Source organism: Apis florea, unplaced genomic scaffold, assembly GCF_048593485.1.
Source record: "Apis florea isolate Af1SG1 unplaced genomic scaffold, ASM4859348v1 contig_2291_pilon, whole genome shotgun sequence".
In the NCBI taxonomy this organism is placed as follows: Eukaryota; Metazoa; Arthropoda; class Insecta; order Hymenoptera; family Apidae; genus Apis; species Apis florea.
The window spans coordinates 3,395,519-3,422,565 of record NW_028256553.1 but is presented as its reverse complement, the minus strand read 5'-3'; the positions used below and the strand labels follow the sequence as shown (position 1 = coordinate 3,422,565).

Genomic DNA, 27,047 nt, shown 5'->3' with positions numbered 1-27,047 from the left:
TAATATGTATTAATAGATATATTGATTTCATTATTAAAAATTTATGTAATATAATGTCATGATAACTTCTTATAATTAATTGAATTTTAATGAATGGAATTTATATTATTATATAATATTCACATAATAGTTGACTATTAAAATAATGTACAGGATATTAATATAATTATGAAACATTTTTGAAGGATCGATTTTAAACAAAAGTTAATATATAAAAATATCAATTGAATTTTATTTATTAAATTATAAGCAATTTAAATTTATATTAGATAAAATAAGATAGAAATAATGCGATAACAATGTAATGGAGATAATAAATTCATTCTATTTTCATCTCGCTTATAATATAAACTTAAATTGCTTATAACTTAATAATAAAATAATAAATTCAATTAACGTTTTTATATATTAATTTTTATATTTGTTTAGCCTTCTAAAATCAATCTTCCAAAAATGTACCACAAATATATTAATATCCTGTATATAATAATAATAAATAGCATTTTTAAATAGATATAAAAAAATATTTAAAAAAAATGAATAAATAAAATTTATTCTGAGATATCATATGAAATAGAATCATAATTTATATTCTGTATGGAAGTACTTTTTAAGAATTAAATTGGTTACGTATGTCTAATTTCCAAGAGAAGGTCCTTGGCCTTACAGATACGAAGGCGTCGAATATTCGTGAATGAATCTTCTTTCTGCAGTGACGTCACTGGTTGCCATTAGTTCATCGAGTTGCTTATGAGAAAAGCGCGATCTATGAAAGAGCGCTTGCGCTTTTCAAAATAACTTGCTGCGCGGCGCTCTTGGGCTTTCCAATGGAGACTTGATGAAAGCTCCACTGTCCTTTCGTTCACAACTAGAATCTCATTGCGACCAGACGAAATGCGACCGTATCTATCTGCAGAGTATTTTTTCAAGAAAGTTAAACGGCTACGAAATTGTAAAAACATTTAACAAGCAATCGGAAGGTAAAGACGAAGAAACTTCCTCATCGTATGTCCTGGTGCGTGATACATATATTGTGAAATTTCGAATAACGTGCAACGATTTTTGAAAAGATAAAGGAAATTTTTGGAAGTTTACGCTATATTTTTCCTGTTAGTTAATCATCTACATATATGAGCATTTTGTTTTTGATTGATCAATAACCGTGAATTAGGTCGTTCACAAGTTGCGTCCTGAATAGTGGAACATTCGCACAAAATTCGTGAAAGTGGAAAAGATTCTAAATTGGTGTTCGAACGAGCATCAGACGACAATATTATATGTCTTGAGCAACGTCGACATATATGATGAAATTGCAGTTGCTCGTAATCGAAACGGATTACTGCTGGAGGAAAGCGTTGCTTAGGTAAGCAAGTAAACGAGGATTCCAAGCAAGCTGCTTATGCTTTTAATACTTGTTACTAATGTTAAGCTTGTTTAACAATATAACGTTTAAATATCAATATCTATTTGCGGTATTAGATATTGTATTGTGTCATGATAAAAAATGTTCAAAGATTTAAAACATTAAATTATTAATAAAAAATATAATCAAATTAATATTATATAGTAATTTTAATATTAATATTAAAAAAAAAAAAACAGACATTGATAAACAAAAACAAACATTAAACATAAAAATTAAATTATAATTATAATATAAAATTATTAAATTATAATTATAAATATTTTTAATTCAATATAATAATTTTTAAATAATTTAATTTTATATTTCTTTTTTAAAAATATAAAATTTTATTTTATATTCTATATTTTTATATATTTATAAATATAATTATCACATTAATTTTTTCATATAATTATAATAACTTTTAAATAATTTTCTAGTTATATATAATTATTATATTATTATATTTTCTAGTTTTATATATATATATGTTATTATAATTAGTTTTAATTCAGTCAAAATTAAAAGATTTTAATAAGACATTTTTAAAATATTTAAATATACCGCCAATATATATGTCGATAAAGTCAATGATTAACAGCTGTCGGTAGTAAACTTCAATCAATTACGACAATCGCCGCTATGTGCGCGTTGCTCTAAGGAATGTGATGGCTTGTACTAGGAAGAAAATGCAATGATGATTCAGAACACGCTTTGGCTCTCTCAACTGGTCTTTCTCGTTTTACACTTTCACGGCCCTTTGGCTGACGCCATCTTCAATTTTTATTTTGTTTAAGTGTCAATTTTATGGAATTATATGTTATACAGTGGATATCATAAAAACGTTATGAGTGTGATTAGTGGGTGTAATGAACGAACATCGAACGGCCGATCGTCTAAATTGAAATGATAGAATGATCGCGATATGAGTTTGCGTCGTAGATCTAGTCTTCAACCATCCCTGAAAGGTTGTGAACCAGAAAGGAGTCATTAGCAGTCCAAGTGTCCATGTAAAAGTCATTCACTTGAATTCTTCCCCTTTGAAGTATTGTTGGTTAGTTTATGTGTTGTTTGATACATGTGTTTTCTTTTTTATTTTTCTGTTGCACTTTCGCGGAACACATTGTTAAAACGAAGAAAGTCGAGTCTCCGTTTATTGGTTATGTTTCTTGTAATCGCCGTAAATCGCACGCTTCTGTAGCACGTTCCGAGTAGTGAAAAATTGAAAATATAAAGTAGTGTGTGTACGTAGAAATATAATGCACAAGTTAAGATTACCTGTCAAGGTTGAATTGCTGCCCAGTGCTTTAACAAGGTATGGAGATATTTGATCTACAGGTATCGATACAAACTGTTTTGATTTTATGCATAATCTTATATAGTGTATGTCATAAAATTATGTTTTCAGATGTAAACAATTATTTTACAGTAATGAATAGATAGAAATTAATTATCTTTTTTTTTATGTTATAATATATGATACAATTTTGTTCCAAATAATTTCAGTTAAATTCTATTTATGTCTTTTATAGAACATAAAAATAATCTAAGTAATTATATGCTTTAAATGTAGTAGTATAATTATATGAAATTGTTACATTGAGATAAATTTTTCGAAAAATAGTATCGATACATTGTTGCTCAAATTTATTATTTTTTAAATGTATTAAAATATTAATAATAACTTTTATTTTATTTATATTTGTTAGAAATATGCAAGTCATAGAAATTTAGATTTGTATTATGCATGTTTCTAGTTGCATTTACAAGCATGGCAGTGTTATATGTATGTATATATGATAATATAATATTACAAAATTTGAGAATTTAATATTGATTCTGTTATCTAATAAGACATTTGAAAAATTAATCATATTATTTTCAACAATATAATTTATATTTAACAATTTTAATTAATATTTTGTTATCATTTTGTTATGTCGTTTTCATACGAAATGTTTCTTATAAAATGTGATTTATTATTTTATTAATTTGATTGATTATCAAAGCAAGTACAAGATAAAATTATTATTATTAAATAATAAAAATAATTATAAAAATAATATAAATTACGTAAGAGCATTTTCAAATTCATATACTGATTTTAATAAACATTAATAAAAAAGTAATGCACAAAAAACATATACTTCAAATTATGTTTTAGAGTATTAAATAATTTCGTCTGAATTATATATTTTTATATAATAATTCGAATTCGAAAATTCTAATTCGAAAATTATTTTTGTTTTAAGAAGAGCGTATTCATTAAAGAATAAATTAATATGTCAAGTTTATAGATAACTGAGGTTGGATTTGAGTTTGAATTTTGGTTAAGTTAGATTAAGTTTGGATTAAAAGTTTTTTAAATACAAAATTGGATTTTATACGTATTATTAAAGTACTATATATTTATACTACTATTAAAAAAATAGTTTGGTCTAAAAACAATGTTTAATTTTTTTCTAATTTTTTTATATATATTATCAAAAAGAATCATGTAAAGAAATGCTAATAATTTATGTTTTTTTTTTTTGAGATTATCACGTTCAAAACTGGTTATTGAGCGTCATAATTATTTTAACTAAACATAAATTGTATTATCAAATTAAAATATTTTATGAAAATTATTTACATCATTAATTTAAGAAATTTAATAAAAGTGTATATAAAAATTTGTTTTATAATCATGGTAGAATAAAATTGTATATATATTATATATATTATATATATAAATTTATTTCAAATATAAAATCTTTATATTCGAAATAAATTTCAAACGATGATATATAGCACATATGAAGATACATTAATTCCATTATCATCACAATATAGTAGAAGTGAATGTCTGTTCTTCTACTAATTGAGCTGCAATTGTTAAGACGTTCACGCCGCCATTCTTATGGAAAGCAGCTGACCTTGGCAATCATAAAACCTAATACAAGTTGCACAGCCCTACCCATCTGTTTCTAACTCTAACTCTCCTATCATTTAGTTTCTCGTTTCCTATGATACATTTCTAGTAGTTTCTCTATGGACTTCGTCGTGAGACATTAAGCACGGTGTCTTTAATATTTTAAAAGATAGTGATCCATAATTATATAATTTTGTTATTATGTATTTCATGTAAGTTGTGTTTTTGTAAAGTGATGAAAATTATAAGTATTTAATTTTCAACATTATTAGAATTATATAATATATTATATGATAATATAATAATTATAAAATAATATAAGAATATATAATTCTTATGTAATAAGATGATTAAAAAATTTAATTTTTTTTTTATTTTTTATTTGTATAGTTTCTTATTTGAATTTTAATGAGAAAGAGAAAATACCCGAAATATTCAGATAGACTAAAGAATCAATGATAAAAAAAAACTTTTTAAAGAACTTTTTAATGAGAATTTTCATTGAAATTGACGTGGTTCGAAGCAAATGATCGATCGTTTATATCGTCGTTTATCGAAGGGCGATGAAGTAAATGCGAGTTCTCCCTGAACCACCTGTGTATATTTTCGAATGCGCGCGCGCGTATTCGCAGTTTCTCGGGTACACGTGCACCTAACGACTTGATCTGAGAACAGTACGAACAGTTTGACTCTCGACTGCTCACCTATGTTAACGTTTCTCCTAGTGTATTTTTGGCATTGCACTTCTCACGGAACTTTACATAGCCACAATCCTAATTTGTATTTAATTAATATAAATCAAAAATCATATTGTGAAAAATATTCATCATATAAACTTCGATTTTGAAATTTGAATCGAGTTACGGTTATATTTGTAGCGATATAATTAATATAACGGTTTATTGATATATTTTGAAAATGTATTATTTAACGTACTGTCGGTAATGTGAATGTGCAGAAACCTTCGAACCTGGCCGAGTAATGCAGTCGCAGTTACATGATTCGGGTAGTTTTCGGTGTCGCACCTTTCACGAGACCTTGGTATAGTCGATTCAGATTTCTTTATTCAAAACTGTATTGCTGGACATTCGTCACTAAAATTATGACAGTCTCGAATTGATTTTGTTCTTGTGTTAGTGATAATTCAAAACGTGTTAATGTGTGAATTTACGTGATGAAATAACATTAAGTTCCATCAGGAAGTTTTTATTTATCAAGTATGTAAAATATTATCAATAATATATATCGAATGTTGATCTCTAATTGCAATGAAATAGTATAAATATATATTTTAATAATTTTTTTTCTATATTTTCTTTTTTTTCACTAATATATTAATTTAATGTTGATATTTCTTCAATATTTACATGAAAATGACACTTTTAATTATATTTGAAACATTCTATTTGATTTTCAAATATTTTAATTTAAAATTTGCTTTAAATTAATAATATTATTAATATTCATATTAATAAACACATATGGGACGATTACACATATTATTTTCATGATTGTATTAATTTTTACCAATTATATATCATAATGTAGTGTTTTCATGTTCCTTCTCTTGCTGATTTTGTGTTTATTTCCTTGATTTCTGTTTTGTCTTCCTCTTTTTCTTTTACCTACTTACCAAGCTCTAGTGGTTCGTAGTATTTACACGTGAATATGAAGCCTGTGCAAACTTATTTTATTGGATGCATAAGTAGATAGGTTAGCTATTGACTAGGTTTTATTTGGTTTTTGTCTATTTTTCCAATAATATTAGTATACTTATATATTTATAATAATTTTAAATGCATATTATATTTATCACATAATTATTTTTCAATGATATTTCATTTTTATTTTTTATAAACACTTTTATATGCAAACAAAGAATTTTTATTTATTGATATTTTACATGAAAAAATAATTATTTTCTGTTTATTATTAGATTTGCATTTCTTTTATAGTTTTATATAATTAATAGAGACAAAACTTGTTGAAAGAATAATTTATTGGCAAAGTGACAAATAATTAATATTATTATTGTTGAATATATCAATAATTATTGTTGAAACTGTTGTTGAAGTTTGAATAAAACAATGTTTTTTTGTTGAATTGAAAAAACAAAGTATTTATATTTGAATGCATATTTTTTTATTATCAAAAAATTTAAATTTTAAAAACTATAGTGATAAATATTGCATATATTTTTCGGTTTTTGCTAATTTTTATAATATAACTTTTTCTGTTAATGTTTTTATCAAACAGAATATCAAAATATAGTAAAATTGTATATGATCGAAAAGAATTATCGATCAGTATATTTTTTGAAGATATACAAATATATAATCGATTATATATTTTATTTATATATATATATATATTTGTCATAATTAATATGATTCATTTATACATTGAAAATTGAAATTATTTATTCATATATTATTCAATTAACGGATAATTTTTATATAATTTTTGCATTTTTCTTTTTTTTTTTACTTTGTACTTGGAGAATAATAATATTTTAAATAATATTGTTTGTTCAAAATTAAATTAGTAGAAATAAAATTGATATTGTCTATAATATAGAGAAAATTGAAAAAAATTGGAATCATTATGAATGAAAAAAAAGAAAAACTGTTAGATTAATACAATATTATATGTATATAAAATATAAATAATTAATACTCTGCATTAGTATTCTTCATGGAAAAAACAATAACTATTTAAATATATAAACATATGTATTAGTAAATAATTATTAAGATAATTAATCTTGAGAAAACTATCTTACATATACAGTATGATTTAAATTTAAAATATATATTATTGAGTTTTATATTAGAAATCATCACCTGATGATAAACAGTAAAATTTTTTAATATATAATATAATTTACATTGTGTTGGATTTTCTTTCACATATTATTATGTTCATTTTTCAGTCACATCGTGATTACTTGTTTCAATAATTTGCTATGGTACACAATCTTTTATATTTTGAAACAGATTATAGTTATTTATAAATATCAAAAATATTTAAAGTCTGTTCACAGATTCATATATTTACTTTATTTTTTTTTTTTGAGCATTTGAAGTATTTTGGCGCCAACTCGAATATCAATCGATCCATCGATGTATTCGAGTTTGCAATCGAAGATTGTTCAATGCATCACTTAATGTAGGTGGAGTTGTGAATCAATTACGAGGAAAAAGGAAATGAGTCACAAACCGGGTATGACGTAAACATATCTTTTATAATGAGCATAAAGACTTTTTGTGGTTTCTCAAAATTGTCATAATGACGTTCTTATTAGATATATTTTGCATCGTATTCTAATATTTTTTGAATTATATTTTTTTTTAAATTCAATTTTTTTAATATTTAAAATTTTTATTTCATGCGCTACATTCATATTTTTTGAATAATAAAAATGATAAAATGTGTCATTATATTACAAACGTTTATTACAAATTATGAAAACTTATAATAAATTTAGTTTCAGAATGATCTTATTATGTTTGCAAATTTTTAAAAGATTTTAAAAAGATAAAATATTGAACTCGCTTAGAAATTGGTTAATATTTTATAAATTACAAAGTTTCGTACTAATATTTCATATCATATTTTTCTTACATAAAATTCACTCCACTAAATTAAATTAAATTTAAATATCGGTTCTTCAATACTAGAACAAGATTAATAATTTATTAATTTTATTTATTTTATTTAATAGTTATGATTTATCATCATTATTAAGCCTTTTAATGGATTTGTAATTTTTAATTATTTGTAATTTTTTTTCTAAATCATTGCAGATGTCATTGATCACATCAAAGTGATCTCTATCAATTCACATAATCGATTATTTATTTCAATTAATATGGATTATTAATTCATATTATTAATTATTAAGATTTTGAATTCAACATTTCATAATACTACTTATATACAGGCGTTTATTGAACAATTATGATGGTTTTACGATCTTATATAAGCCACAATTTGCGAATTGTTGCGTAATTGTATAAGCTTGGTTCTTCTTGTTCAAGCCTGCTATTTTTTCGTCATTCCAGAATCTCAGTGATGATCTGGAAATTGTATTGAATTATAGCACGTAGCTGCATTAATACTTTTTATAATATTTGCGTTGTATTTTATCGATTTCTGCTTGACTGTTGCATTTTTCATAATTTCGCACGACGTTACAATGACATTTCTTCGATACATGGCAATTATTCTGATTCTATATAGATAATAATTAAAAGCTCTAACAATCGTATAAATAACTTATACCGATTTTTATAGAAAAAATTTATTTAGTTATGCAACGACTTCGATCTGTTTTTCTTGTGCGATGCTTGTTTTTGCTTTTCTGTCAATCATTAGTCATTTCAGTTGTATGTACTTGTTCGAAAGAAAGTAATAGTAGCAAGTAAAAATTAATGTATTCGTTTATAAGAAAGAAAGAAGCATATACCGTCGAAAGAATATTTAATAATGTGTGGATTATATATACGCATTTCCTTGCTTTTTCCACAAAGTTTCTTATGAATATTTATATGTAGATAAAAAATTAATTTAATTTTCTCATTTCAATTTTCATTTACCAAATAGTTGCAAAAAAATTATATATCTGATTATATATATGATGATTATCTCACGTCTCTGCAACGTGCACACTTTCGACGCACATACGAATGAAATATTTGTAAGAAATCGGCGTTTCTTATTTTTCACAAACTTTCGAAAACCGTAAGATAATTGTTCCGTAACTTTTGATCGATCAACACGCGAAGTGAAAGTTATTTGTTTTCTTTTGTATACAATATTCATCGATAAATAATTGGAAAAGCAATATAAGCATAAATCCTTTCTCGAATATATAATTTTAAAACGAAGAGTAAAAATGATAGAATTATAAAAGTGAAAGGGATATTTCTGACTTAATAGTTAATCGTCCTATTTATAATTCGACTCGCATCGAGCATTCTTGTGAAGAATGGACAATAGCGAACGCACAATCATCTAACCATTTCTTGCGCATACTATCGATTCACGAAGACAGTTTTAAATCGGTTCATTGTCTCGAGAAAACTCGCCCGCACGCCTCACGATGATAAGGGAGTTAATTGTCCGCGGAAGAAGTCAGTTACCCTCCATCCACACATTCGAAAGCGCAACGATTATTGGCAGGAGGGATCGAGATAAATAAATTCATTTTCTCTTGTATTGATATCACTCCTTGCCTGAAATTCTATTCCCTACTCTGAATCGAAACTATTGTTACTTTCGAATACACCACGAACATATATATATATATATGTACAATTTTAAACCGGTCGGTTTTATCTTATTTTTTCTTCTTCGATGCCTCGCGTAAACATTCCACGAAGAACGGTGGAACGAAAAGATACAGTCTTTGTATTTCATAGAAACAATTCAAATATTCGATCGAAACAATTGTTGATGAATCATATTCATTCACATGTGAATTTCCCGGTGTGAAATTGATTATCCAGTGTGCTCGATTATGTAGAAAAAAAAATGTTACTCGTTACATGGGTTTGATTCTCTTTGCTAGTGATTGAATAACGAATAATTCCTTGATCATCGGACGATGGTGAATGCCATTCGGGCTGCCATCATCGAATCGTTCAACGAGCAGTTCACGTGCTTCAATTGGTTCGAAGGATGATGAACGTGATTGTGGAACGACAGTTTGATGAAACGAATCAGATTAGTCTGTTTTATTCCATGGACGATCGTGGGAAAGAAGTCCCGGGTGGAATTAGAGGGTTGCAGGTGGAACGAGAAGATCAAACGATGGAATCGAAAAGGTATTAGATCAATTGTGCAAATGAAGTTTCATCATTAGTCTTAGTGTGCGATTCTCAAATTGAAATACGATTGTGCAGACGTATTTTAAGATTCTCTTACTTGTATCAATATTTAGAATATTTGAAAAATATCTTTTTACTAAAATGTTGTCGAATAATTGGAATCTCAAGAGAGGGAATAAAATTTTCTATGGATAGATAATTTCATTTTTTATCGAAATAAGAGAGATTTCATAAACAAAAATTCAATACACATTTGCTAATATAATATTTTTAATTGCTTAAAAAAGGCTTGAAAAAAGAAAAATTTGTCCTCGTATTCGATTCTAACGTTTGAAAAAAAGAAGATAACGAGTCGAATGATTGGTTATCGACAAATTATGACATATACGTAACACGTTTTCGTTATAAAAGTAAAAATTGGTTTAACTTTTAACTTAAAAGAAGATTAATTGTAAAAACTTCGAATTCAAAATTGTTACGTGGCAAATAATTTGAGTTGGTGTATTTTTAATATCTCGATTTGTAGGAATTTTTGAATTGGAAATTGAATAAAATTAAAAATCTCATAGAGATTTCTTTTACAAAGATTCCTTTAAAAGTTCCTCCATTTTTATTCCTCCTCGTTTAATTTGAGAATGAACACGATCGTATCGTTTTATTAACCTGTTGCTAAAGAATCTTTGATAGCGACTTATACAATACAACTTATCTGCTATAAGCAGGTCTTACGTTGCGTTTCACGGGGTCAATGATAAATATTTCAAACGTATACCAACATGTACGTTTGAAAAAAAACCGACGTCTTGGTTTCTCGGGCTTCGATATTCGATAAAAGACGGTCATTCGTGAGGAATGCGGGTTTCCCCGGGTCTTGTGTCCACGATAAAAGTTGCCCCGTACAGTACAGGTCAGGTTTCAATTTCGAGAATGTTCGTATCGATTCAAAATCGACCAGCGACATGGAAAAAAAAGGGGTGGAATGGAAAGCCTTGGGAACAATTGACTTGAACTGCTTTGTTCGGCTTTCCGCGAACAATTACTTGACCTTTCGGTGTGAACGTGAACGTTCTTCCGAAGGTATTGTCACGTAGATTTTTTTTTTTTTTTTCTTACTACAATTGACCTAATAAATATTCGAACACTTATTATTGCCATAAGTTATATAGTTCCTTGATAGCCACAAATAATATTGATCGTTAGCCAATAGTTGACAGTGTTAACTTTCTCAATTGATTCTTTGATTTCTCTAGATTATTAATAAATGAGCTATATAATTTTTAATATTAATATTTAAATACTATACACATATTATATACATTCATGGAACGATATTCCCCAGTATAGGGTTACGTATGAAAATATTACCTTTCTCTATCGTATACATAATGAATAAAAAAAGTATCGTTTCATCTTGAGTTTTTCCCCAAAGATGAATTTAACAACGAGCAGGCTGAAAATGGAAAGTTCTCTTTAGATATCTCTAAGAAATACAAAATATGTAGAGAATCCATGTTAATCTAAATTGACAAATTCTTGCTCAGAAATGTATGAGTTATATACATTAATTGAGAACGTTAAGTCTTGTTACGTGTAATTTTAGGACCGACACTTGCACCGACTGCCGTTAAAATATCTTCTTAAAAGCACACTGGGCCACATTAACTCTATTCAAAGCACGTAAAATATATGTAAATGGACTAATAAAATTGTATTTATCCGATGTATGCTGAATGAACGGAACACGTTGACCGGCTTATTTCGATCTATTTTGTTCTTGCGATTTGCTAAACGCAATCATACGAATTCATCGCTTGACAAGCTTAACCCTAATTCGAACCGCATATCTCTTTTAGGGATCAACTTGGGAAGCCATCCATCGGCGGACAATAATTTCTTTTCGTCGTTCATCATGCTCATCGTTAATTATAACCACGCGTCACATTGTGTTATTCGCGTAGCCTGCCAATCGACTTCGTTTCGGACTGATTAATTGGTGATTATAAATTAATTGGAAACTAATTGTATTCTGCATTTGCGCCTATCATCTCGTTTCTTTTCTTTTCTTTTCTTTTCTTTGAAGTACTAACTTTCTAAGTTTGGAAAAAAATTAAATTTTTTTTTCCTTTTTAAATATTAATAATGTTACAATCATTTGTAATAGATACATGTGGTACACGTATTAGCATAGGAGAGAAGATTTTGGCAGTAGATAACAAACTGCAGTTGTGTAATTGCGTTTAATGGGCCGATGGTACAAAGATATATTTTCCTATTCTAATATATTTTTCTTTCGAACAATTGCTTTTTTTATATCATATCGGTCGTTTTCAAAAAATTTCCGCGATTTTCGAATATAAATTTCTCAAAATTGTTATTGAAATCCATCGGATTATAGGATATTCGAAGTCGTAATGTTGATACTCAAAGTTATTGACGATCGTAAAAGCTTATTAAGATCGTGATATTGATGTTCAATGTCATTTGAAAGGCATAAAGTTATTCGGGATCATACTCGTGTTCCCTCATCGAGATTTTATTTTAATTATTTCGATCAAAATGATTCGATAAAATTTTATAAAAGAAATTATTGTGTTATTTGAAATGATTTGAAAATTAGAGATACTTGTATTTATTTTGATTGATTATATTAATCTAACTAGAAAATTTATTCGTCGTAAGAAGAATCAGCGGAATGATATTTTGCCAGATGAGCAACATTCGCTTCTCTTTTTAGATTTTCTTTCCATGTACAGAAATCCCTGTGTTATTTTCCATACAAAAATAGTGCATGACTACAAATGTAATCGCAAATGGTAAGCTAAACTACGTTTTCCTTATCCAAAGTTATCGTAAAATGGTCGAATTTTTTTTTTTTTTTTTTCGTAAGTAACGTTTTAAAAATTCACAAGGCCGTGTTAACTGGTCGCGTTACATCATCGTTTTCGAAAAATGGCATTAAACAAATGTAGCACAGTTATGATAAGACGAAATATATATATATGAATATTCGAACCAAACTTGACTAATATTTTTACATTTTCGCCAAACAGATAAACAATTGGCTTCGTTGTATATTAACTGGAACTAAATTTAAATACTTACGCATGTGGCCAAGGAAATCGCGAAGAAGCGAAAACGTGAAAACCGATCTCTACCCGTTAACTTTCTAAAAAATAAATCTTTAGTCGATATCGAAAGTTGAGTAAAGATTTTTGCTTGGCATAATTTCGTTCAGAGCCTCTTCACTTATCTCTTCATTTTATATCTTCTTTAATCGATAAACGAAGTTGGAAAGGGGGACGAAGGGGAAAAAATTTAATTTTCCGCGAGTATGCTTATCGCGTCGAAAGTAAATTAATCGATCCGATCAGAAATATCGGCTGTCAGATAGAAATTGGATTATTTTTATATATATATAAATATTATTATTAAACAATAATATATTATTATAATCTTGTATCATTACATAATCTCTATTATTTTCAATTATATTTATTTAAATTCAATGAACCTTGATATTAATATACTTTATCGTGTATCAGTTTCCATGTAGGATTTTATACACGACAACAATGTCTGTTCTTTCACGTAAATTTGAAATATTTTTCGCTACTAGTGAATCGAAGTAATTTAAATTAATTTTTAATTTCAAGAAAAATAAAAAATAATAGTTCTCGATACAGGCATCGAAGAAGCAAGAAAAGATCGAAGAGATCTTGACTGGAGCATCCTCGCTGGTGTTATTTAATCCTTCGAACGAAAAGAAAAAAAAAATAAAAAATGATTTATACGTTTTGGATCAGAACCAGAGCTCATGGTCTTCACGTGAAAATCCATTGACGCATGCTTTTCGCGCTTGGCCGAGAGGTTGGAGGAATACACATTTCCACACTTAGTAACCAGTCTTTCTGTTTGCTTGTGGCCTTCGTGTAAACTAAGATGCCATTCGTGAAAGAGAACGCGATTGAGATTTGCAAGGATAAAAGGATATCGAGATTAATACCTCGCGGTAATTCGGTGTCAAGGCTGACCTGTTCGTAATTTGGTTCGATTTAAACGATTTAAATGGCTTTTTATAGATTTCTGTAACGATCTTTATTATTTGGAAAACTTACTCATGGACCAAAACTGAATTGGTTGAATCGTAGGCGGAGTAGATACGTTGGAAGTTCAATCTTGTTTTATCACGCTTTATTATTATTGTGACAAAGATTTATGCTTCGAATGTGTAAATCATCTTGCGTTGCTTCTTCTTATTAGCTTCAGAGATTTTTATGATTTATTTCAAACAATTAATTCTAAATAAAATTCTAATTGATATATGAAAAATTTCTTTTTCATTTTTTATTATAAAATGTACCATTACCATGTTATCTCTAAAATATAAAAATTTTCTCCATTATCTTTATAAAAGTTAGATAATTTTTTTATTTATATTCTTGTTATTGTATATCAAATTGTTATCTAAAAAAAAAAAAAAAAAAAAAAAAGCGATAGATTGAGTGGAGGATCAAGACTCCAGTCTCGAATCAATAATTTTGTACTCGATCAAAAGTGGAAGTTATCGCGAGAAATATATAAAGGCGGTCGAGATGAATTTTAAAAAGGTTTTTCTTACAAGAAGGAGATTTGCATGCGGTAGAGGCAAATGCCGATAGAGTAATTTTAGTTGGATCAAAAGGGTTATCGGTCTGAAACGACGGTGGAGTCGTAAAGGTCTCATTTGGCGTTTATCGGTTCATAGAAGTTAGGTTCTAAATTCCTGTGCAAACGATCATGTGAAAGTCGGAATATTATTTCTGAAATTTTTCCACTCGTCTCACTTTTACGAGATATTATCAGGAATTATTTTTAGCTCCGACTCGTGCCGATTTTACAGTGATAATAAGAGAAATTTTTGTAATTGTAGATCTTTATCGATCGCTTTAATCTCAAATTATCGGGACAAAGTAATTGTTACACATTATCTGTGTGAAAATCAAGAATGGTTTTATTTTATCATTCCTTGAGCTATGTCTCACAAAATCGTATTATTAAAATGTTAAAATATTCTTAAAATTTGGGGGAAAAAAATATTGTTAATACGATTATAATGTTAAAATTAAAGAATTGGAATAAAATAGATGTAAATAGATAGCAAGATTCGTGAAGGAGGATCGATATTATTTCTTATCGCATTCATACAACGATTATCATTGTCATATCCCTCATAACATTCTCTGTAATTATAAGTAGATACTTATCTATAACTACAAGAATATAACAGAGCATAGGTATATGATTGTACGATGCACAATCATGCATGAAAGCACAGTCATTTTACGAAGGAATTTTTTTCTTGAAACGATTGTAAAAAAGAAAAAGGAATAAAGAAATATTTGAAATATTTGAGAAAATACAATGAAAAATTATATATTTTTTTTTTAAAAACTAGATTGAAAAAGATAAGATTCGTATTTATTTCGAAAATTTTATTGCAGATTTTCAAGTTGTTATAAGTATTTATGACAATATACTTATAGAAGTACTTACAAACTTGTTTAATTGTTTGTTTTTTATTTTTATGTTTGTTATTTCAATGACTTTTTAAATTTTTATGTAATAATAATAATAATAATAACCTTTTTTATAAATATCTCGAAATAAATAACTCGAAATCAAAGAAGAAATGTTTTTTCCGCGATTTCATCATTTTATTATATGAGAAAATACGTAAGATTTTTTATTAAATAAGATCTATGTTATCTGTTAATTTTTATCTGATCAAATTTTATGACGGTTAACCACGTGTGTAATTTACTCATTGTTATTCTACTTATCTTAAAAAAATTAGATCGGTCAGATTAGTAAATCAGATAATTTTTAAAGAGTAATTTAATAAAAGGATTAAAAGCAACATTTCATATCTTAGAAATTATGACAAATTTGTAAAAAATTTAATCGTTAACCATTGTAATATAATTTCCTATGAAAATTTTTATTATTTTGTACAATTCTGTACATCATAAATTCCAATTTTTACAATTCTACATTCGATGCTAAACATTTCATTTATTATCTTCGATCGAACAACATAAAACATCGTCTATTTTTATGTCACTCGATCGCAACCATCGAATTATCTGCGCAGAACTTATCATTTTATTCGATACGTAAAACCAAAGATCCGCCTACAAGAAGTCCTCCTCTTATCGGTCGGCGCCACCCACGGCTCAGCTTTTCTTCCTTCGCCGTCATTTTACGCTTCGTCATGAATGGAAAGAATCTTTCGAAATGTAAATAATAGAAAAAGGGAAAAAGAGAAAAGAAAAAAAAAAAAAAGAAACCAATCATCAATTTTTGTATGCAGTCGTTAGCACGTTTTCAAAAGATAAATCCGCAATTAATTGCAACTCGCGTTTCCAATTGTTTACAATCTCTTGACGCGGAGTTAATTAAAACGGGAATCATTATCAGATAATCGTGCAATCTTCGAATAATTTCCGGATGAATTTATCGTGTCAGCCGATTAATGTTGGAAGCCATAAATTAGCGAAGCGTTAAAATCGTTTACCGGAAAGTGGTAAAAAATTATAAAGGGAATTTGATCCAACTTCTTTCTTTTTATTCTTCCATCTTTCATCCTTTTTGTTTTTTCTGTTGCAACATTTTTGTGTTTTAATTTTTAATCTTTTCGTTGTGTACACGTACGATCAATTTCAAGTTCATTTTATGAGTTTTATTTTAAATTTAAATTTTTTCCAATCAACAAACAATTAATGTAAAATAAATATGATCCTCAATTATGATATTTCGAAATAGATAATTACAAAATTTTACGCTGTAAAATGAGATAATAAATATTTTTCATAGAATATACCGAGCATTCGGATAACTTTTAAGATCTCAACAATCTTTCCAAGCTTTTTGCGTTATGATAATAATCGTTAACGTTTCCCTCCCTCGTCATCGTGAGGCTATTATCAGCGGAATGTCTCTGCACTTTCCGCAAACTTCCTGCCCGGATATCTGGTCGGCCTCGCCCATTTCAGGATTTCAACGAAGGTTGAAATCGCTTTTAAAGCGAGCCACGTCAACACGTATCCTTAACACGATAACCTTTCACTCCACAAGCGCGATGATAACTAAAAGTAGAACGTTATACTGTGTATCGTTCGGCGGCAACGATCCGGTTTAAACGCGGGATCTTCGAATGTGTTATCGAGCGCCACGTATACATACATATACAATTCATATCGTTCAATTTTTGCTTATTAAAAATCAGCAACTTACGAATTTTCCTTCAGCGAAATCGTTTTAAATGAGACTCGTTGATAAAGAGAATTCTCGATAATATCTCGTTGGCTAGAAGAAAATATTGCTACAGTGAATACAGTCCATGATTTGGAATTCAACGTGGAAGATTGTCTATAAATAATCTGGTTCATCTGCATTTAGATTGATACCTATCGTTCCTCGTGGCGCCATTAAATTGTCCAACTGTTGAGCGGATTTCATCGCGTTGAGAACCGAGAGTCGGTTAGAAAATCTCGAATCTCGCAATATCGCTTCGGAGTTTCTGAAAGATAAAAATGTAATATTAATAACACGGAGGAAAATAAGCGATATTTTAAACGTTCGAGTCTACATATTGAATACGAAAACAACAAAGATGCATTGGGTATCGTAATCGTGAAACGCAAATCTTGAAACAAACAATCTTGTATGCTTCTCGTTTCTTATTTATTCGTGTATTTATAATTTGCATAAAATTATAAAAGGAAAAGAACATCTTACTTCAAACTGTTCAAGCGGCTTTATCATTGCAAATCAAAAATGAATTTTCATTTTCGATTCGAGAAAAGAAGAATCTCGACACAATTTTACGATCTTCTCCCTCTTCAATTCAATCGTACTTAATCGTTCGCGTTCTTATATAATCTAATCGTTGCTCAGAAAATTCCATATCATTTTCGTTCTATTATCTTTCATCTTGGAATACGTTGAAAAGAGACGATCAAAACTTATATATATTTTTAAATAAAAAAATATTCATGGAATTTTTCAATTTTTCCACGGGACACATGTGTTCGACATGTGGTGGACGACGAGCAATTGCGATGATAGTTCTGCGTCTTCTGTTCGCAGGATGGTATTGGACCCCAAGGTCACGAGTCTGCACAGTGATTACGGAAGCTTCGATCGACCATTGGGCGCCGGAGAGGGCCACGAGAGGGACGTCGAGGCGGCGGTTGATGGAAGTAGCAACGGTATGGCACAGTCGAGCGACGTTTATCAACGGCAGCCGTTATTACCTGGTGCACCGACCAAGGGTAAGGATAAGTGGTCCGGCGTGGCATCCGGCTCCGACTATTACGTGGACGACGAAGACGAGAAGATCGACAGTCTTGGCCGGCATCCTGGCATACCGAATGGCTCAGGGAACGGTGTCGTTAAACTCGACATACCTGCACCTCTTCGAGAAGAACCTCGTTTTCCTAAAGAGAAATGGAAAACGTTCCTTGGTAAGGACTCTTTCTTCCGTATCGAGATATGAATTTTTTTTTTCCCTGCTCGAGCCGATTGTTTGTCCACAATTTGCCATTTGGGGGAGGAGGAGGAGGTTGTGCGCGTAGATCGTCTGACGTCATGTTTTACGCTAGGGAGTAGTAAAAAGGCGAGACTGCCAATCTATATCGCGCCAGAAATTCCCTCTCGAGGGAATGACGTCATATTATTCGCACTCCCACTCTACACCCACGTCGTGTCTAACCATAAGCGACGTAATCATTTGTCTATAGTATGAGTCAAACAAGTCGTCGAGTATGTCAATTTCCCTTCAAAAAAGGAATTTTATTATTCTCTATTATTATTGTAATAAGCGTTCTACAACAATCTTGATAAAAAGTCTCACGGGATTTATAGCATGACAGTTTTTGTGAACGTATTAAATAGTTCAAAAAAATTTCTTACAAATACAGTTAATCATTTCAAAGGAAAAAAAAAAAAATTTTCTAAGGAGTTTATTGTTAATTATTATATAATTGTTATATCGAAACTCTTTGTAATGATCACAAGATTATCAAAGATTATTATTCTATTAATTTCGAGAGATTGAAATCGAAGATTATTTTATACAAAATAATTGTTATACGGAAACGAAAGAAAAAAAGAAAACATTGCGTTGTGAACATTGCGTTTGAATTCGCGTCGTGATATTGAATTGGACGAAATTCTGATTAGATATGTTGTTATTAATTTGAAAAAAGTCATGATAAGAATTTAATTTAATTAAGATAACACGAGAAAGAAGATGTATTCCTCGTGTAACTTCGTTGATCTCTTTAGGGCCAAGCTTCTCTCGTACACGCGTTCCATTCACACGAACGGGGTGTCCATCGAAATCGAGATCGAGGTCGCTACGTGGCCTGGTATTTGCGATGCAGATCTGGCCGATCTAATAACGAGGTGCGCTTGATGTGTTCTTGAACGATAAATCCAAAATGACGGAGTCATTAAAACCGGATCAACCGACAGCACCTGTTAAGCTGATTCTGTTTCAAAACTAGACTTGTTGCGTGACAAAGTTCTCCGTTTTGTATCGTGCATTTGAACGCGCTTATTGTTCTTGCAAACGTGTCTCATTTCAGTTGTTATCAGTGACAACTTAAATAATAATTTGCCTTTTGTTTTTTTTACAAGATAAGATATGAACGTTATGCTATAATCTTACATTTACTGTGTTAAGTTTCTGCGTAGAATTTTAGAGACGAAATTTTATTCGATTAATGATAATTCAATCGATGTATTTTCCACGTGGGAAAAGTTTCCGTTTGATTTGATCAATGACAATTGAAGTATACATTTTAATGCGTCACCCGATATGTTAATGAACGACGTTAATTCTTTTGTTGTCATATTCTTAGACTCGGGCAACCGAAAGAAACGAATTGTTCTATGAATGTTTGCGGATGTAGGTTTGAAGGTGGAAAAGTTTTTCTCTTGTTGGTTGAAAGCCAGAACAACTGAATTTTGGCATGATGCCATTTCCTGAAGAATGTGTATTATCGTGGTAGCAGCTTTTGTGGTTGCAGCTTTTGTGGTTGCAGCTTATAATATACAGAGTGGTCTTAAGATAAACGGCGATGGATTCATTAATTCATTAATTGTAATAATTTGAAAATCTAAAATATATATTCTTTTATGATCAATATAAATTTTAATGGCGTTAAATTTAAAGTAAAGAGAATTTTATTTGTCAGATGACTCATCAACGTGGAAGTCTTTAATGAACGAATAATAATTTCTCACTTTTAAATTATCATAATGTTCTCTTATGTAAGAACGCTGAACTTATTTACTTTATTTACTCATCTAAAAGACGAAAGAAAAAAATATATGCTATGAAATACACAATATATACATAAATAAATTGACATAATGAATCGAGATTAATAAATAAGAAGATATAAGATTTATTTTTTTATTTCAAATTTAAATATGTATTTAGTATGTATCTGGTAGATATGCGCTCCTGGTATATGCGTTTTACTTTTGAAATATATATTGTTGTGCATTGTATCAAAGCGAAAGGGAATATTCTGTAAAAAAGGAACGGCAAACAGAGAGAAGGAAAGTGGGTACGAGCAAGAGAGAAAGAGAAACAGAGGAGAGGCCGCCGAGTTGTTAGAAATTTCGGAACAAAGGAAGCATAGCCGTGCAAACTGGACTACTAACTCCGTTTCTATGTTCACCGACGGAGAAGACTATAAAATGCACCAACGGCGACTGTTACCTCTGTATTCTATCGTGCACGCGCGATATTTGACTAAACTGCGGTGACCCGCATGCTTGAATCACTAGTTTATTTTCAGCCGATTGATGCATGTTAGCTGCCATTGTTCGAAGGCAAATAAATGATACATTGTACGATTTCCTCGAATTTTAATTAAATTAAATGAATTATTTAATCAAATTAAATTAAATCGTGGTTTAAATTGTGAAATAAGATTGAGAAATTCAAAGAAAAAAAAAAAATTTATTTTAATTGAAAAAAGATATATGTATTTTTAAATGTAATTTTCATTTCTGATATAATATTTGTTTTTAGGGCAAGTTTAACGAATTCTAATTAAGAACATATAAAGAAATATTATAAATATTTAATTATAAAATAAAGAATATGATTTATTTATAAGACTGTATAAGAGTGTTTCTTTTATGAATTTGTCTTTATTTGAAATATTTGAAATTTCTTTTCGTTCCGATACTGAAGATATGATTTATGTTGCAGCATTTCTATTCATGGTCGTGAACTTCATATTAACCACCGCGTCCCTCGCAATGGTGCACGAACGGGTTCCGGATCGAAATACATACGGACCGCTCCCGGATGTTGTGTTAGACAATATTGCCGCTCAGGATTGGGCCCTTAACGTGTCGGAAGTTTTGATTATGATATTGTCAAATTCAGCGATGGTTTTTATTATTTTTCATAAACATAGGTGCGTAGTATTGTATACGAATATGTATGTAAATTTTTACGTATAAAAATTGGAATTTTTGCTCGACAGGTTTGGATCAGATGTAAAAAACAAGTAACATTAGTATTAATACAGCGTAAAAAAAATTTACAAGACAATCAATTTTGCCACTTCTTCAAATTCTTAAATCATCAAATTTGAGCTAACGAGATAGAATTTTTGGTCATTATTGTAGGTAATGTTTGTATCTGCTTGTTATTTTACAAAATATGTTGATTTTTCTAGGTTTATCGTTGTTAGACGGATATTTCTTTTGATGGGATTGCTGTACTTGATGAGAAGTATCACGATGTACGTGACAGTACTGCCTGTTGCCAGTAAAACATATTACTGCAGCCCAAAAGCAAACAATACCAGTCCTTTACTCGTTACAAAAAGGGTTTTGCAACTCATTTCTGGCTTTGGCTTGTCCATAAACGGCAAGCATACTTATTGCGGAGATTACATTTACAGCGGTCATACAGTCGTGCTTGTACTTAGTTACCTGATTATCAAAGAGTGTAAGTATTTTTTCTATGATATATATCCTAGCTAGAATAATATATAAATGTTCGTGACGCGATGTTATTTGTTTGCGAAAAGTATAAAAGTGAAAAAATCGAACAATTAAAAGAAAATGAATATTTAAAAAAATATAGATTCTCCGAGAAGATGTCAACCGATACATTGGCTAGCGGGGATTATTGTTCTTATTGGGGTAATTATGGTCCTGGTAGCTCACGGACATTATACCGTAGATGTCTTTATAGCATACTATGTAACTACACGCTTATGGTATATCTATCATACGTTAGCTAATAATTCACATCTTAAGGTAAGTTGAACCTTTTTTTTTTTTATCAATGCTTTGTCTTAAAAATTGATACTATATTATAAAAAAAATACATAATACATAATAAGGGGAATATATATATATATATATTTTGAATATAAAGTAGACTGAACATGGATATTGAATATGTTGAAATAAAATTGCAGCAATACGAACCAAACAACTTTTTGGCCCGACTCTGGTGGTTTCCTATCTTTAAATATTTTGAGAAAAACGTGGGCGGCACGGTGCCACGACAATACGACTGGCCTTTACCCTGGCCTCGACGATTCCTTGCCAAGCACCCTAATCGGGACAGTTAATGTCTGTCTCTGATTTCATGATAGAGGCTGTCAAACAACGGAGTTACTTTATTGTAATTTATGTATATATATATATATATATATATATAAAACATATATGTATACGTACCTAGGCATATGAAAATGTGAAGATAAAGCTTTACTAGAAAGTGGTGCGAGAGATCTGTGTGCAAGTTTTCGTCATTATTGATGAGTAAATTCAATTTCGAGACTTGATGTTAAACTTGCGGTGTTCATTTCTTTAAGAAAGAAAAGAAAAGAAAAGAAAAGAAAAAGACAACTATAACAACTATGATGAAAACTATGATAAAAAACATGAACGATAGTGAAAACAAATGCTTGTACCGTCATGTTCGTTATCGTCCAATCGCGAAACCTATTTTTTTCTTGATTTTGATACGACTTATACATACAATGTAAGAGGCTAGATAAATGATAGATCGAGATATTTAGTCTCACGATGAATTCATGTAGAGATGAAGGTATTCGAAAGTTACCAACAAAGTAGTGTATAAAATAAAATCCTAGATATCTCTATTTTCAGATACTCCAAATGTGAAATACTTAGATGTAAAAAAAAGAAAAAAAAAAAAAAAAAAAAAGAAAAAAAAGAAAAAAAAAGGGAATCATGCTACCGTACCGTAATTCGGTTAAGTGTAGTAATGCAAAACTGTCTTGTTGAACGTAGCATTAACAAGCAAGAGATGAATTTTTTTGTAATCTTTTTCATTTGAACAACGATACGTATTGGAAAATTAAAAATAAAAAAAAGAAAAAAAAAAAAAAGAAAAAGGTGCGTTGCTTCGATAAAAATAAGGTAAAAAATAAAAAAAAATAGTGAACTTTTGATCGCCGCGAGACTTTCCTCTGGTTAATCTGTTCGAAATACGTTCTAATCTTTCAACTTCCAAATAACCAAAACGATATTCTTTATATTTACTACTACACGGCGGTATGCCTTATTCCGATGAAAGTCAATCGAATCGCAATTTTCGAATTGTTAAATCGGTCAATTATCGTTCGTTTTTCTACTTTATAATTTTTCACGTCAATTTTCCCTCGAAATTGGAGCCTTTTTTCTTAAATGAATATTTTTTATCGCAGAAGCAGTTAGTGAAAGATTGGCATAGTTTTAAAATTCAACCAATGATCGTGCAATTTCGTGGGACCAAATACAAAGAGTAGTCGGAAAATGTACTACCTTTCGAGTAGCGATCGTGAGTAATTTTTTTCGTGATGACAATAGAATACTCGTATAGCCATATATTAAAAAGCTCTCAAATGTTCAGGTTTTTGCTCTATTTTTTAGATCATGATTTTAAGCGTCTTTATTGGCGCTTTGGCATCGCAATGTGTTCTCTTCGATTGATGAAATTTATCTGCGATCACACGATTGAGAAACCAAGTGTATTACGTGTGCATGTCAATAAAATTCGTAATTCCTCGGAATAAGGTCGTCTTTATAATCTACACATACCAGATGTTGTCACGTACGCGTGAATGATATTAAATCGTTAAAAAAAAAAAAAAAAAATCGTGTTAAAGCCTCGGAAGAAATCTCACAAAATAAAATCTTTCAAAGAATGTTTTCTAAATAGCTCATTTTTTGCACGATTTTATTTTGTTCTTCTTTCATCTTGTAAACTCGCATAGTAATTTCTCATGATTTTTGCTCCGGTCTATTCGTCAGAGCAATTTTTAATTTTATTATATGATATTTCTTCAAAGTAAATAGCACAAAATTATATAGAATCTCTACGATAAAAGGGTGTAAAGAAAGAATGTTTTATATAAATCCTTGATTGTTCAAGAAAAGAGTGAGAAATAATTGAAAGATAAAAAAAAAAAAAAAAAAAAATTGGAAATTATTTTTTGTTGCGATAGAAAACTTACAAAGTTAAGCTTACAAAGTCTGTGAATAGTTTAAGTAACATTGCCGGCGATTTGTTGTCTTATGCACATACGATTTATTGTTAATACTCGTGTATAATCCTCGTTATTCGTTATACGAGTTGTCTACATTCAAATAATACATGTTCGTTTCGAAGTGGATGCAAATATAACGGTCGATGATCCTATTTTAAAAATCTTTTTTTTTTTCGACATGCGCGCGGTCGAACGAATTTGACGACGCAGGAAGAAAAAAAAGAGATATTCGTGACCAAGCGAAGAAAGAATGGTCGCAGCGGGATAAATTGAATGAAATTTGTTGGCTCTTATTACGTGTAATTAAGTCTCTTTCCGTCTGTGATGATAATGGGAAAAAAAAAAAAAAAAAAAAAAAAAAAAACAGATTCGTCGTCGTGAATTCTTGATCGTGGAACGAAGTTACATTCGTGAAACGATTTATATGACGTATCCATTACAATTATTAATATTTGTTCTTAACTCTCTATGGTCTGCTTCCTTTTGAATTTAAATTAAATTAAATTTAAATTAAGCTTATAATAAAACATTCTGATTCACTTCCGATCGTTAACAACATTATAATATAATAATCGATCCTTTGAAAAAAATCGATTTAATTGACGAATCTGATGTTTTCTTTAAAGATTAAATGAAAGATAATAATATTGACGATATAAATTAAACCATAGAGGGTTAAAAGGCTCGTATAGATGCGTGTATTGAATACACGTATATATTTTAATAAGATTAAATACGATTCGTAGCGATATTTTTAAGTGACGCAATATTCGACGGTTTTTTATTTAGCAAAAACAACAACAGCAAAGAAAAAGAGGTATATATATATATACATATATATATATATCTATTTTTTGAACATGTGCAAAGATATATACGAGCCACCGAATCAATTCGTAACAGGAGACCACGTAGCGTGTAATTATTGTGAGAAATCGCAAATACCGATTATCGCACGTGCGACTGTGTCTATATGCACATATATGTTTGCAAAATATTTTGTCGTTCTTTTTTGGGCGGACACGCTTAAAAACTGGTGTATAGATGATATATGAAAGATATGCTTGCATAGATCAACACTATGGATTTAGAGAATTACTATCGAAATCGTTTAAAGAAAGCGATGTCAGTCCAAGTTAGAACAGTAAAGCAACAGCGTCACGATCTGCCAGAATGATATTATTAAACGCGATCGAATCAGCCAAAAAAAAAAAAACAAAAAAAAAAATGAGCCATCGAGTGTACGCATACCGCGCGTTATAACGTGCTCCATGATGCACGTGTTTCTAGATGCGATTTATACGTAGGCAAACTCGCGTGAGAAAGTAGTTTTATCTATCTTACACGCACACATGACAAATGTAAAAACAAAGCAAACAAATAGGCCTCGTTAATGTTTATGAAGAGAAAGATCGAAGATAGGGTAATACAAAATCTGAATTGTTGTCTCAAACAAAATGCTAAATAAAAAGAGAGAAAAAGAAGAAATATATAAAAAGAGAAAGAAGCAGCCGTGGCATATGTATGTACGCGTGCGCATGCGCGAGCGAGCGACATACTGTGTATGTGTGTTTATATATGTATATACATATATATATATATATATTTTTACTGTGTAGATATTTTTTGGTAACTTGTTACAATAATCTTATTAGTTAAGCATATATATATATATATAAATATATATATATATATATATATATATATTATAAATATATGTTGTAAATATAAAAATAATAGCTGAAGAGAAAGCTTCTGCCTGTCATTATGATCCGAATATTTTCAATAGGATAAATGAATCAAAATGGCATTTTGTTAACCGTTTTAACGGAAACGTTAAACAAATTTTTTAACAATTAAATAGGCTTCTTCAATGACTGGCGATTTATTCGTGTTTCTTTCTCTTTCTCTGTGCCTATACGAGATATCGATACGATCGTATTCTATCTGCAATTATTCAACGACTGTGTCTGATATATGCGCGTACAACCTTGGTTTCCGTTATCCATGATCCGTAGATCATATGTACATAATAAAAAAAAATATATATTATTATTATTATTATTATTATTATTATTATTATTATTATGATAATTATTATTATATACTCTTATTATCTTTATTATTATTATTATTATTATTATTATTATAAGTCTTCAAAATTATTTGATATGAAAAAAATCGAGTCTACGTATCAAGTAAAGCGAAAGCAAGTTGTATTCAATTTTACTTTATATTGTATTCTATATTTATAATATTTATTACGTTTTTTCATATGTTGATGTAATAAAGTTTAGGTATATACTTTGCAACTGTTA

At 29.3% G+C, this 27,047-nt stretch overlaps 2 protein-coding genes and 1 long non-coding RNA gene across 12 annotated transcripts in view; 1 reads left to right on the top strand and 2 right to left on the bottom strand.

Annotated features, from left to right (window-relative positions):
• Nucleotides 1–910, bottom strand: part of EloB (transcription elongation factor elongin B) — a 2,542-nt gene extending 1,632 nt beyond the window's left edge. The window contains exon 1 of one of the 2 annotated variants that reach the window (XM_031916927.2): nt 608–910. The gene's annotated coding sequence lies outside the window, so the exon portion shown is untranslated. The remainder of the gene's footprint in view (nt 1–607) is intronic. The other variant, XM_086903496.1, reaches the window with a different exon arrangement.
• Nucleotides 846–27,047, top strand: LOC100869473 (phosphatidylcholine:ceramide cholinephosphotransferase 2). 8 transcript variants are annotated; one of them, XM_086903492.1, is made up of 7 exons: nt 846–1,015; nt 1,172–1,363; nt 18,275–18,651; nt 21,420–21,630; nt 21,895–22,169; nt 22,308–22,483; nt 22,648–27,047. In XM_086903492.1, the coding sequence occupies exons 2-7, from the start codon at nt 1,302–1,304 to the stop codon at nt 22,801–22,803; spliced, it is 1,257 nt and encodes a 418-aa protein (XP_086759618.1). In that variant the 5' UTR covers nt 846–1,015; nt 1,172–1,301; the 3' UTR covers nt 22,804–27,047. The 8 variants fall into 8 exon arrangements, with proteins under 8 accessions (XP_086759618.1, XP_003694298.1, XP_012342837.1 ...); XM_003694250.4 differs by lacking the exons at nt 846–1,015; nt 1,172–1,363 and adding an exon at nt 2,057–2,720; XM_012487383.3 differs by lacking the exons at nt 846–1,015; nt 1,172–1,363 and adding an exon at nt 2,106–2,415.
• On the bottom strand, nt 16,730–18,285 carry LOC116414495 (uncharacterized). Of its 2 annotated transcripts, XR_015290786.1 has the most exons (4): nt 17,924–18,279; nt 17,593–17,705; nt 17,420–17,491; nt 16,730–17,271 (listed from the first exon to the last, which is right to left on the bottom strand). It is a non-coding gene; the product is annotated as an uncharacterized LOC116414495 (long non-coding RNA). The 2 variants fall into 2 exon arrangements; XR_015290785.1 differs by having other exon boundaries at nt 17,420–17,705; nt 17,924–18,285.